The sequence below is a fragment of the Nematolebias whitei genome, chromosome 10, assembly GCF_014905685.2.
Source record: "Nematolebias whitei isolate Nwh7 chromosome 10, NemWhi1, whole genome shotgun sequence".
In the NCBI taxonomy this organism is placed as follows: Eukaryota; Metazoa; Chordata; class Actinopteri; order Cyprinodontiformes; family Rivulidae; genus Nematolebias; species Nematolebias whitei.
In genome coordinates this window covers 24,955,634-24,969,631 of record NC_056507.1, presented here as the reverse complement: position 1 = coordinate 24,969,631, position 13,998 = coordinate 24,955,634, and the positions used below count along the sequence as shown (strand labels likewise).

General features: G+C 42.5%; 1 protein-coding gene across 1 annotated transcript in view; it reads left to right on the top strand.

Annotated features, from left to right (window-relative positions):
* The window catches only part of otogl (otogelin-like), a 32,020-nt gene that overhangs the window by 8,571 nt on the left and 9,451 nt on the right, over nucleotides 1–13,998 (top strand). The window contains exons 16-36 of the mRNA XM_037682872.1: nucleotides 2,398–2,524; nucleotides 2,638–2,815; nucleotides 2,895–3,019; nucleotides 3,107–3,316; nucleotides 3,448–3,616; nucleotides 3,733–3,807; nucleotides 4,005–4,048; nucleotides 4,236–4,401; nucleotides 4,917–5,024; nucleotides 5,193–5,331; nucleotides 6,518–6,652; nucleotides 6,758–6,904; nucleotides 6,984–7,103; nucleotides 7,303–7,419; nucleotides 9,809–9,965; nucleotides 10,114–10,140; nucleotides 10,253–10,432; nucleotides 10,518–10,796; nucleotides 12,339–12,456; nucleotides 12,547–12,626; nucleotides 12,749–13,491. Coding sequence (XP_037538800.1) covers nucleotides 2,398–2,524; nucleotides 2,638–2,815; nucleotides 2,895–3,019; nucleotides 3,107–3,316; nucleotides 3,448–3,616; nucleotides 3,733–3,807; nucleotides 4,005–4,048; nucleotides 4,236–4,401; nucleotides 4,917–5,024; nucleotides 5,193–5,331; nucleotides 6,518–6,652; nucleotides 6,758–6,904; nucleotides 6,984–7,103; nucleotides 7,303–7,419; nucleotides 9,809–9,965; nucleotides 10,114–10,140; nucleotides 10,253–10,432; nucleotides 10,518–10,796; nucleotides 12,339–12,456; nucleotides 12,547–12,626; nucleotides 12,749–13,491 — 3,444 coding nt within the window. The remainder of the gene's footprint in view (nucleotides 1–2,397; nucleotides 2,525–2,637; nucleotides 2,816–2,894; nucleotides 3,020–3,106; nucleotides 3,317–3,447; nucleotides 3,617–3,732; nucleotides 3,808–4,004; nucleotides 4,049–4,235; nucleotides 4,402–4,916; nucleotides 5,025–5,192; nucleotides 5,332–6,517; nucleotides 6,653–6,757; nucleotides 6,905–6,983; nucleotides 7,104–7,302; nucleotides 7,420–9,808; nucleotides 9,966–10,113; nucleotides 10,141–10,252; nucleotides 10,433–10,517; nucleotides 10,797–12,338; nucleotides 12,457–12,546; nucleotides 12,627–12,748; nucleotides 13,492–13,998) is intronic.

Genomic DNA, 13,998 nt, shown 5'->3' with positions numbered 1-13,998 from the left:
ACATGGCTTGCCATACATGACCTGCCGCATGCAGCCATTTGACCGCGTGCTGACTGGCCTTGAAAGAGTTTAAAATAAAGTTAATTTAAGCTTCAAATGGACTACTGCCAGTGATCCATCAAAGCCCACATGGACGTTCATTCAGTGGCGGCACTCATCGGACGTGCGCGGCCGATGACCCAAACAGGTGAGATCACAAAATATCCAAAACGCCAGAGCAGGGTCCGTGTCTGAATAATGCAGAATGCAGGCAGAAGCAGGGATTTAATACACTTAGATGGCCATGAAAGGACAAACACCTGCTCAGTTCCGATCTTCTGCCCCCTTTTACTCAGCGGTGCGCGTCCACCAATCGTTAATAACTATATAAGTCAAAGCTTAATTCAAAATGTTTGGGGGGGGGGGGGGGGTTCGGGTTCAGACCTGTAATTACTGTTAATTCGTCGGGTCGGCTAGGGTTCGGAAATGATGGCTACGGGCTGGGGCCGGGCCGGGTCGGACTTTTTGGGCCCGAATGCAACTCTACTTTGCTGTGCTTTTTTAGAGTGTTTAGAGTTTAGAAACATTGTTTAGAATATTGCAAGAGTGTGGGAAGCGTTTAAAATGCCTTTACATACACACACACACACACACACACACATATATATATATATACATACATACATATATATATATATATATATAAAAACTACTACTTACCACTTGTACTGGTACAACTATTCCTACATCTCGATTTTTCACTTATCGTGGGGCTTCAGGGTACAGATCCTCTGTGATAAATAAGAGACCTGCTAACCCTGTCTTGCACTTACATTTTATGTGTAGTGAGATAGGTCGGTTAGCTTCGCTTAGCTTCGGAGCTCCACTACACGTTATAATATCTGGACTAGTTCAAGTACCTGATATTATACTTAATTTAAACGCGTTCTCTCTTTTTCGAGCTACTTGACAGATATGTGACAGAGATACTGTGTGGGAGATGGTTTAATCAGTGACGTAAGACGTTAAGTTTCTTTGACCCATCAAAATGAATGCGGTCATTTATTAACAGAATCAAAGTTTAACATCAAACATTGTACACGTGATTATTCTGATTGTACGCGATAACACAGCTTAATTAATACAACAGACATTTCTGAAAATATCTGGATGATTTACTGGCAAGATAGAAGAGTTTTAAAGATGGGAAATGAGGGAGTTTAAATGGAGAGAAATGGGTGAGGGAAAATGTGTCGACGAAGAACGGCACCCTCCATCCGAACCCAGCTTAACCCACGGTACACTTCGCAGTTGAAGATCGACTTTTTACCTTTCTGAAGATATGTCAGTTCCGGCGTAAAGTTCCACTTCAAGCCACCTTTCAGCGTCTCCGTAAGGATAGCAGAGAACCGTCCGGAGTAGTGACGGTACTTCGTTCAACAGCAGCTCACCTCACGGGTGGGCTCACATGAGCTGTGAGTCCGTCAGAGGTTCCACTCAGATGTGGAAGATTCCATAATCCCACGAGACTCGGAACTTTGTTCTGCGTTCTGCGTTCCGAACTGCTTGGAACTAGGAAGTGTTGACCCTTTTAAAGAGGTCACTTCCGGTTCCTCTGAGAACTTCCTGATTGGTTCTTTCAACCAATCAGGGGTGTGGTTTTAGTGACGTAAGAGGTCACTAGAAGTCAGAAAAACAATTTAATGTTTAGGAACAGATAGAGAGATGTTTTAAGAACAGACAGAAAGATGTTTTGAAGAAACAGAGACTTTTTGGAGCCAGTTCTCCTTCTATCTATCTGAAAAAGTTAAACATGACATTTCTTTCCAATAAATATGTTTTTGACCGAAACTTGACTTCTGACCCACTTACTCCTTCTCATTTCAGACAGAGAATCAAAATGCATAATTACTCTTGTAACAAACATTAACTTGATTTCTACTTTGAATGAGGATTAAAAATCATTAATACTGTTTCACAGTTGATTTAAAATGAGTAGTTCACTTCAACATTTAAAATGGTTTGAACTAAACACACTTTTGATTATCAAGACATTTGTAAAATAGTAATGATAATAAAAAAGAGAGTGTTCTTTCAATTGATCAGTGCAGGACACACTTAGAAAGTCTCTGGATGAACTTAATTTTGTGTTTCTGGACTCAAATCAATGAAATAACAGTTCTTGTCCCAGAAAGGCCCTCAGGGCCAGATTTTGACCTGAGGCTTAGTTCACTACAGTTGTAATCTTGCTACTTGTTTTGTTTTTCATGACGTGTGCTGTTGCTGCTGCCTGTTCTTGGCCAGGTCACCCTTGTGAAAGAGGTCTTGATCTCAATGGGCTTTTATCTGGTTAAATAAAGGTTTCATAATAATTTTAAAAAAATTTAAATGTATTTTTGTTTCTTTCTGATATTACAGTATCAGTTGTGTATTCAATCAGTAACCATGGTGTTGGATGAAGATGTAAGTCATCAGGTCACCTTGACAAAAGAAGGGGAGGTGATAATTGGTGTCCACTCAGCTCCTGCTCTCCCTTACATTGATGGTAAAAATCAAAAATATAAAAAAAATGATATCACATCCTGACATATGTTTTGACCTCATATGCTTTACAATGTAACTTTTACTTACTATATGTACATTTATCTTCATATTCAGATGCTGTTGAGGTGCACAGGCTGACCTCGGTGTTTACTCAGCTGAAGGCAGGGATTGGTCTAAGGCTGTTTTATGACGGCAGAGGGGGTCGGGTTTATTTGCAGCTGGACAGCCAGTGGCGTGGACAGACACTGGGCCTTTGTGGAACTTTTAATGGAAATTTACGAGATGATTTCTTGTAAGCAAGTTCTTCTCACTTCTGGAAAAAAATGTTTTATAAAAATGTGCCTTTGCTGAGCGTATTTGTGTGTGTGCAGGTCTCCTGCAGGTATGATTGAGGGCACCCCTCAGCTGCACGCCAATGCTTGGAAGGTGTCGTCTGCTTGTGTTGCTCCAGTTAACCTGCCCATCATGGATCCATGTGAGATGAACCAGCACAACGGTAATTATTTCATCTTCTCGGGATCTGATAAAAGGCTGTAGATGAACCATATTAATAGTTTTGCACGTGTGCATGTGTATGTGCCAGTGTTCTACGCCTCCCAATGTGATGTGCTTCTGGGGAGTGTGTTTGCTCCATGTCATGGCTACATCAGTCCAAACATCTACCAGCAGCAGTGTCGTTACCAGGCCTGTCGTTGTGGAAGCAGCTGTCTGTGCACGGCGCTGGCTCACTACACTTACCTGTGCTCCAAACACGAAGTTCATATTAATTTCAGATCGCACGTCTCTGAGTGTGGTGAGTTTCTGTTTTCCTAAATGCTTTCTTTTTTTTAACCGTACTATGTACCTTAACGCTCATCATGCTCGTAATAAGTGAGCGATCATTTGCTGTGTACTGTGTTCCAATACTTTGTGTTGGATGTGTAGGAGTGGTATGCCTTGGAGGTATGCTGTACCACTCCTGTGTGTCGTCCTGTGGTCGAGCCTGCCGTGCTCTGGCTACCGCTGAGTCGTGCAGCCCTGGTGACTGTGCAGAGGGGTGCGGCTGTCCTGACAGCAGTTACTACGATGATGTGCGCCTGCGCTGCGTGCAGTTGTAAGACTTTATGATGCATACTTATAACAGAGATCGACTGACTTTACTGCACATTTATTCACTGTAAGCGATCTGCACATCAACACAGACTGCATCAGAATATCTTTTGTCCGCAGGTCACAGTGTCACTGTTACTCCATGGGTGGAGTGTCACAGCCAGGAGAGGTGACCTTCAGTGCGTCTGGCCCTTGGTGAGTCACAGCCGACCTTAACTAGATGTGCAAACTTAAACCTTCACGTCAGCTGCTCTCCTCTGGGTTACACTAGAAAACACGGTCTTTTAAAGGCTCGAGTGGTTGTCAAACGAGATGGAAAGAACTCGAACTGTTTGATAGCATCATTCCTATTCACAAACACTTTCTCTCTCCTTCCATGTCTCGTCCACCAGCCTGTGCAGAAATGGGAAGATGGAGTGTGAGCCAGAGGAAAAAGGTAACCTCCTGCACCCTCCCTCGTTCTAACAACGAAGTGCCGTTTCAGGCTTTATATCCCACTTGCTGAAATCAAGAGTGTCATGTTTGTTGTTGCTGTGTTTCCCATGACTGGCTGCTGCAGCTGATGTTTTAAGCGGGCGATGCATTGATTTTGTCACTTATGTCTGTGTGCTTGATTATTGTAGAGCCCGACAGCGTAGAGGTTGGCGAGTGTCCCGAGGGGAAAGTGTATCACAGCTGCACAGAACAGAGAGGGGGAGTGGCCTGCGCACCCACCTGCCGAAACCTGATGTTGAACCTCACCTGCCCACCCAACACGCCGTGCATACCGGGCTGCGTCTGCCCTCCTGGGTACCATAAAGACCTGCATCTTTCTATCCCCTTTAAAAAATAACAGACCTTCTGAGCAGCTGTTTCTTCTAATGCATATCTGAGATCAGTTCTTTATCTGAAAACAACAACAACAAAAAAAAAAACTAATTAAAACAATTGAGAGCTTAAAACAGCAAATAAAGCTAAATTTAGAGTTACTAATTATTCTGTCAAGCATTAAGGCTTTATTCACTTTAATCTAAACTATCTGTGATTACGTATTGTCACTGGGGTCATTTGTCCAAATTATAAGTTTGTTGTTGTGATCTCATGTAAAAGTAATTTGTTCTATGGTCTCGGGTGAAAACAGATTTTGTCCTCAATTAGATTTCCCAAATTTCAAAGGCTTAACCAGCTGACATTACATTAAAGCAGTGGCCGCCTGCAAGCTAAAGTTTGTCAGCAATCAATTTTAATTAATGAGCAAAAGTGAGTGGAAATGATTTTGGTGCTTGCAACTTGTGCACGTCCTAATGAATGTTTCACCCATGAAGGCTGGTGCTGCACCAGGGCGAGTGTTACTATCCAGAGAACTGCCCCTGCGCTTGGCTTGGACTTGAATACCTGCCTGGACAAGTGGTGGAAACATCTTGTTACAGATGGTAAATATTTTACTGTACCTTCTTTTCTATATTTGTAATAAAATCATTCCAAAGTCATATGTATTTTTTAGAAATAATTTCTAAGGTCAAACTAATTTATTTTGCATGTGAAAAGCAACATTTCAGCTTCATTTTGTTTTTGTTTCTCTTCCCTGTCTGTCTCATCAGTGTTTGCCATCGCGGTTTTTTTAACTGCAGCTACTATCCCTGTCCAGCTGTGTGTACCGTTTACAGCGACAGGCACTACCACACCTTCGACGGCCTCGAGTACGACTACTACTCTGACTGTCAGGTCTACCTGCTTAAAGTGAGTTGAGTCTGACTGCATGTAAAAGTGCATGTTCATGAGCACAAGCCATAAGTAAAATAGTGTTTATGGATTAGTTTTTGGCACAGAGTTCTAATTTGCTTACGTCAGAGAGCTTTTTATAGACGGAATTACAGAAGTGTGTGAAAGATAGACCGCAAAGGTGGAGCATCTCCTTAACATTTCCAGGCTCAGACTGATATGAATCAGGGAAACAAGATCTAAGCCTGTTTCTTATCTTGAAAGGGAAAGTTGGTTTTAAATGAGGGCAGATTAAGGTGTGTTGGTGTGTGTGCTACAGTAGTGTGAGCAGATTGTGAGCAAAGCTGAAAATGACACAAAGAAAGCAGTGTTCACATCAAACCCCAGGCCTCCTGCGCTCCCAGGGATATAGAATTAGAATTAGCAGAACAAACATTCTGGTTCAGGTCTAAAACGACTGCTAGAAGGAATGGGGAAGCAGGCCAGAGCTCCAGATGTTACCAGCTTGATATTCAACTCAATATTTCCACTGTTTTGATTCTGTTGTTTAGATACGAAAGGAGCTTTTAATACAGAGGTGGGCAACATTTTTTTCCCAAAGAGCCACATCAAGATGTTTAAAGCAATCAAAGGGCCACATAGAGAATTGGAAAATAAATTTTCTTTATGACAGATAATCTAGAACAGGGGTCTTCAATCATCGGGTACTGATACTGCAGATCTCATTCTTTCGGTTACTACCTAAAGCTTGTGACCATAGATGAGGGTAAACAGAGAGCTTTGCCTTACAGCTCAGCTCCCTTTTCACCACAATGGATCAGTACAGCGTCCGCAATACTGCAGACGCTGTACCGCTCTGTCTGCCAATCTCACGCTTCAGTCTTCCTTCACTCGTGCAACAAAACCCCAAGATACTTCAACTCCTCCACCTGAGGCAGAACCTCACCCTTTAATTAAAAATGTTTTTAAAAATATTTTGCATAAGATGCTTAATTTAAATTTCCTCAAGTCTTGTTGATAAATTGCTGGTATTTTAACAAGCTTTATTTAAAAAGTTGGGTGCTTTTTAAAAAAAAAAACTATGGACATTGGGGGCCTGATGAAGATTGTCCAAGGGCCACTTTTGGCCCTCGGGCCTGTTGCCCACGTTTGTTTTAATACTTTGTTTTCTGACAGGAGTAATATTTCGTCTTCCTCTCACCAGAGCACTGGAGAAACCGAGGTGTCCATTGTTGCCCAAAACAAGGACTGCTATGAGAGCGGCATAGTGTGCATGAAAATACTGGTGATTCACGTGGGACTCACCAAAATCTACTTCACTGACAACTCCGGCAATCCTGTACATTTACACACAGAGTTACACTTTTAATAGATCCATCAAGCTGCTACAGTACCTATTGTTTATTTCAGTCCAAACATCTGTTCTGTCCACCCCCTGCTTCAGAACCCTTCAACTGTTGTGGGCCGAGGGTCAGAGTTCGAGCTCTGGACTGCAGGCTACTACACCGTGCTTCATTTCTCCAGCCAGGATTTGACCATCCTCTGGGATCGCAAGACGACTGTACACATCAGAGTTGGACCTCATTGGAAGGTCCGAACATGAAAGAGGTTTCTGATTTTACAAGAGAATTGTGAAAACAAAACAACATATGACTTTTTTTTTGCCCCAGGGCCTTCTTAGTGGCATGTGTGGAAATTTTGACAGTGTGACCGTTAATGATTTGACCACATCTAGTCACATGGAAGTCAATAACGCACAGACATTTGGAGACAGCTGGGCCCTAGGACAGGTATGAGTCATCTCATTTCTTCTCCTGTGTAGATTTTTACTCCATCTTGCCTCTTTCTTCTCTCTGTCTTTGTCCACGTCCGTCTCACTCGCTCACTCCTCCCTGTTGCTCCTGTCATTTATGTGCTCGTGTCCCTGGAGTGCACTGTGATATTTAAGAGTAATCAGACACTTGATCGCCTTCTGTGTGTGCGTTTTAGTGTGAAAGTGACTACATACTTGAGCGGCCGTGTGAAGGGGACTTGGGGAGACAGCCATACGCTAAAAGGGAGTGTGCTCTCCTCTACAGTGACATATTTGCACCTTGTCACAATGTGGTAAGTGCCACTAAAATGGACACACATACTCACATGGAATGAGTAAATGCAGCTGTAGAAAGGGTATCTTTCTTGCAACAAGACAGAAGGGGTTAGAAAGGGGTTGTGGGAACAACTCTTAACTGATCCAAGCAGGCCCAGTGTCTGTTCTGCAGAGAAGATTTACACCACATGCCGGGTTAATAGAAATAGCACATTGGGGTTATTATTATTATTTTTAACAGTGTAATATGTATTGAGGAACAGGTTGATGAAATAATAAAAATGTTATGTACTGCGTGTTCCTAGTCGTAAACACCTTGTACAGTATTTCTATTCATGGCCAATAGATGGAGCCACTTGTTAATGTACAAAAGCCAGTCTTAATACAGTCCATCCATCCATAATCCATTCATCCATCCATCCTTCCATCCATCAGCCTATCATACATGTTTTTGGTCTGTGGGAGGAAACTGGAGTGCCTGGAGAAGACCCACACATGCACAGAGAGAACATGCAGGCTCCACCCAAAGGGGTCCCTGGCTGGGATTTGAACCAGCGACCTTCTTGCTGAGTGGCAACGGCTCTACCATCTGCGCCACTGTGCCGCCCCAGTCTTAATACCAATTGTTCACTAGTCTTTAAATTTTTGACCCACAAAATAAAAGCTGCAGAGACTTCTGTGACACCGACTACTTCTAGAATTATGAACAGCATGCAAACATTGTTAAAAAGCCAATTAACAAAGAGCCTCATCAACTATCATTTTAATTTGATTAATGTATGTCTAAAGTGTTTATTTCCCCCTTTTTTTGTTGTTGTAATATTTAAATATTTTTAAAGTTGATTTGATTTCTGTAGATCTTCTCTGGAACCCACACTTGGTGATTTTTTAACCCATGAATCAAACACTAAGCTCACTCATTAATAAATTCAGTAGAGTTTTTCTATTATTGAAAGAAACGTACAAGAATAAATTTTGAACATAAAACATTTAACTTTTCAAGATAACTTATGAAAACTATTTTGACTGAAACTAAAATACTTCTAATGCTTATTTGTGTTGAGACAAAAAATAATAATAATAATCATTTATTTATCAAGCCCTTTAAAACAACCAGAGCTGCAACAAAGTGCTGTACACATAAAATCAAGAAAGTTTAAACACAGGAGCCATAGGACCAAACACCATCACTTCTGTTTTCCTTTCATTAAAATTTAAAAAGATTAAAGACATCCAGGCTGTGATGTCTTCAACACACAACAGAATTGGCCTAAGTGAGGGGGCATCTTTCATTTTTAGTGGCATATAGATCTGACTATCGTCAGCATAGCAGTGAAAAAAGATCCCATGCTTTCTGAGAATTGATCCCAAAGGAAGCAAGTAAAGGGAGAAAAGCAGGGGACCTAGATAAGAGCCCTGTGGAACCCCAAAACAGAGGAGCAGGGGAGGATTCAGAACCAACTATGTTGATACACATGTCTGCCAGATATGACGTAAACCAGCTCAGTGCAGTACCATAGATATCAACTTGGTGATGTAAGCGTGATATTAAAATGTTGTGGTCCTGGGTGTGAAAGGCAGCGGTTCAGTCTAACAGGACAAGAACCACATGTTCACTAGAATCTTCAGCCAAAAGAATGTCATTAAAAACTCTTGACTAGAGCTGATTCTGTGCTGTGGAGAGTTTTGAAACCGGACTGACAAACCTCAAGGATATTGTGCTCATCCAAAAAGCATTTGGGTATATACATTTTTTTCTATAATTTTTAAAATTAAAGGCAGATTGGAGATGGGCCTAAAATTAGCCAAGCCAGTTTGGTCTAGGCTAAGTTTTTTAAGCAGGGGCTGCACCAAAGCATGTGTAAAACTTATCGGGACAACACCTGAGGACAAACTGCTATTAATAACAGCAAGGATCACCTGCCTGATGCTGGAAACAATCTCTTTTAAAAAGAGACAGTCTGACATGTTGATTTTTGCATTTTTAAATGTTGACATTTGTTTAACTTATATAACACAATTTAGGGTTCGGTTAAGTTTTAATTACCATATGAAATAAGACCTTGTTCTGCAAAATAGGAAATATAATTTTGTTTTTCTTTTAATATTGTTTGGGACAACGTGCAGTTTATGTGCATGTCAAAAAGAATGAATGTTGAGTTCATCTCGCCTGTCGATGCACCAACTTGGTGCAGCGTTTAGCCTGTTCATCTTGGCGCTCATCTGTTACTTTGTGCACCAGTTGACCCACATTCCTTTGTCCTGATATCTCATCAACTCCTCCCGTGTGAATAATTGAATACCGCTCTCCCTGTAAACACGGCCTCTGTTTGCCTGCTTCACTCTATGATTGCGCTTGTACTTCTCTGTTTGTGACTGTGTGTACATGTTGTGCGTACCCTTCAGGTTGATGTGGCCTGGTTTTATAGGAACTGCCTGACCGACACTTGCAACTGCAACCGCGGGGGAGATTGTGAGTGTCTTTGCACGTCCATCGCTGCATACGCGCACAAATGCTGCCAGCAGGGGGTCACGATACACTGGAGATCACCCTCAGTCTGTCGTGAGTATGCTCACAGAAAAACATCAAAAGAGCCAACTCTGTACCACGTTCTGCTATTTTTTAGGCTGTTTACGTGCTTCTTTTAGATCTATGCTTTTACCTCAGTCCCTTTGAAATGCTTTAAAACTCCCAACTTTCTCTCTTTCAGCCTATGACTGTGAATACTACAACCAAGGTATGCCAGAGTGAAGATCCTCCGTTCCATGTGTTATTTATGGGTTCATTTGGTTTCCCGCGGGGCTTGTCATCAGACACATTTCCTGTCTCGCTCTTTCACATCTCCACAGAGTTAGGCGATGGCCCATTTTCTTTGGTGAGTGCTGTTTATAATGACACCATGTTTGGAGTGAATCGCACCAGCAGCTCAGTATTTCCACTGATAAGAGAGAGACCAGGACAGTTACCAGCTCCAGGCCTGCTCTTCAACTTTATGATCACTGAAGGCCTGTGGAAGGACAGGATGTCTCGTGAGCATCCATACCTGTGCTAAGATGCACCAACACTTCCTGTTGTTTCAGTAAATTAAACTGAATGTTCTTCTCCTGTTTTCAGGCGTTCCTGTTGTTTCACTGGAGTCCGCAGAGAGACCAAACTATTTCCTCGTGGTGTCAGGCCGCAGCCGCCTTCAGTTGGAGCAGTGGAGTCGAGGGGCAGAGTTCGGTCGTCGGGCGACCTTTGTGCAGCATCAGGGGCTGTTTCTGCCAGGTTACACCTCGTTCGAACTCGTCAGCCAACCTGGAATCTTTCTGACACTCACACGCACTGCTGCTCGAGCCCAGAGGTACGGCAGCTCAGAGGGCTTCAAGGCCAGCAGCAGCTTCACCCTGGAGGGTGAGAAGACAAGCATTTTTCCATCACAATACACTCAATGCAACGTGTTGCATTGCATGATGTCAGAGAGCTTTAACCTGGTTGCCATGCTTCTGTAACAGTTGTTGTTGAAAGATATATGCATCTAGTCACATGTGTGTCTGTAGGTGTTTATTTAACTGTAAGGCAATAGTCACTAATTTTAAAACTTCAAATTTAAACTCACCAAACATTCAGTTCAAATGTATTTCTGTAATCCCTGATAAAATGAGCCAAAAAAAAAAGAAGCCAAGTAGGATAAAATAAAATAAAAATATCCCACTTTATTGAATTCATCACAACAATTTTGCGAAGATTCTTGTCTTGGTTTTTATTGCAGTAACTTGAAAACACATTGAAACTATCCACAAATCATTTAAATAAAGAATTAAGTATTAAGTGACATTAAGTAAAAAAAAAAAAGTTTCCAACATAAATAACAAAATTGCTGCTTGTCGATTAAAAACATCTTAGCACACTGTTGCTGTAGTGAGGGTGAACTGAGAGCTCAGCTTGTTGCGACAAAAGTAAAAGTTTTATGTGCAAGTTAAGGTTGGGTGTGCACGCAGAAGACAAGTGGGAGTTCACTCCTCAATATTGTCCTCTAAACCAGGGGTTCTCAAACGTTTTGGGTTCTGGGACCCCTTACAGTGGAAAGGACCCCTTCATAACCCTCATGTTTATTAAATAAATGTCTTCAATTTGTCTCTTTAATGCAATGGAAATATTTATGTAACATAAATACTTAAGACCTGTTCTTTAATAGTGTCAATGCAATTTTTATGCTTTTAAACATGGAGTATTTTTCATTCAAGACACAAATAACAATTTTTTTTAATTTCAACTTCCAAAAATTACAGTTTTGAGAAAATGAACAGCATCATATACCACTTTTAAACTTTACCTATTCACATAATGAACATAAATGTGTTGCCATTTCTTCAAATTATTACAGAAAACTCTTCACAAAAAACTGAACAGAATCATAACAATAGTAATCATACCAAGTAACAGGGCTTCATTTGTAAACTGATAGATGCCAGAACACAAATAGTGGGCAGGCTGGCGGGTGTGGGTTGGGGTTTGGGGTGTCTGGGGGCCCTCCCCCAGAAAATTTTGAACTAGATGCAAATTCCTGCATTTTGGTGTATTTGAACAGGTTGTTAAACATCTACGTGCTTGAATTTTTTATTATTTTTTTGCGGACCCCAATGCAAAAGCTCACATACTCCCGGGGGGTCTGGGGACCCAAGTTTGAGAACTACTGCTCTTAATACTCAGACTAAAAGACAAATTTGAAAGCCATAGACTCCACAGAACAAACAAGGAGGATGTTTCATCCTGGAGGATGAAAATCTAATTTCATCAGCTCTTCTTGCTGTTGCCATGAGAAAGGCTGGTCAGAGAACTCCCAAATCATATTTTAACTGCAGCTTACACATTCTGATGTAGTCTGGGGCTCACTGTAAAAACATGTGTGCTCTGTGCACGCCATGCTAAATATTTTTTTCCCTGTTTTTGCAGAGAGTCCGTTCATAATACCTTACCGTATGATGTGTGAGTGGCGCTATCAGGCCTGTGCAAGTCCTTGTGTCCGCACGTGCAATGATCCAGATGCCACGCGCTGCCAGTTTCTGCCCCCGTAAGAGGATTGGCTCAGTACAGACAACTATTGTACGTCAGACACAATGTGTGCCCTGCCCAGGACTGAAGCTGTTTCTGTGTGTTACAGCGTAGAGGGCTGCTTCCCTCGTTGTCCCAAGAACATGATCCTGGATGAAGTCACCAGAAGATGTGTCTACACAGAGGACTGTGAGAGCAGACTGGCTTTTGCCTCAAACTGGCATCATAAATATGATTTATGTTACCAAACTTTTATTCATTGTTTTGAGTCAAAAGATAAATTTGCCTGTGATATTGATGGTTTCATGCAGGTGTGTCCCTTCCTCCAACTCCAACACCCTTTGCCTTTGTGACACGGCCCAACAGAACTACTACAGCACCACCAACGACAACTACAACTCCCACCACAACCACAACCACAAGAATGACAACTACCACCACCACGAGAGCAACAACTACCTCCTCCACCACTGTCAGGCCCACAACAACCACACCCACCACCACACCCACCACCACACTCACCACCACTCCCACCACAACATTAACCACTGAGCTCACCACTCTGCTTACTACAGCTCCAACCACATCCACCGCTCCTCCGACTACTGTTGCTCCTACCACACCTTCAACCCCGCCTGAACCAACCACTCTCAGCACAACAGAAATGACGCCCACTCCGTCTACAGAGGTCACCTCCACAACGCCCACTACCGCACCCACTACAGTCCTCTCCACTTCTCCACCTCCTGCGACTTCTTCTTCCACCACTACTACCACTCCGACAACCCCTCCTCCTCCAACGGCCCCCACCACCCTGCCACCGACCACCACAGTCAGCACAACCGCCCCCACCACCACTGTCGCTGAAACCACCACTGAATCCTCAACCACTCCTGTACCAACCACCGCCACAGAAACCAGCACCACCCCTGAAACAACAGCTCCACTTACTGCAGAGCCCACCACTACAGAGATCACCACAAGCCCTGAAACTTCTCCTGCACCTGAAGCGTCTACAACGCCTCATTTCCTCTTGCCCACGACGCCATGCACAGTAAGGATCGTTGTTGTAGAGTTTAGAGCCATGAAACGCTACAAGCATGCACCGAACCCTCAGCGTTACACTTGAATTGTTTTGTTTTATTGTGGAGGTTATTTTTCTTAAGAGTTTTTTTTTCTGACAATAGACAATACAATAGAGGCATTTTTAAATTGACTATAACAATTCCTGTTTATGCCCATCCATCCCTTCCTTTATATATCCATTCATTTTCTAACATTTATGTGGGACAACAAACTAAAAATAGATCCCCAGAGCTCTTTCTTCTTAGCTACTTCTTTTAGCTTCTCCATAGGACATTCCCAGGAGAATTGTGAGATATAATCTACCAAGTCAGTTCTAGGTCTGCCCTGAGGCCTCCTCCCAGTGGGACACATCAAAACACCTCCCCTGGGAAATGTCCAGATGCCCAAGCCATGGCTCCTTTTGATGCAGAAGAGCAGCACCCATTGACCAGAAATGAGTATTCCAATACTTCTCAGCTGAACTGGGATCAGAGAG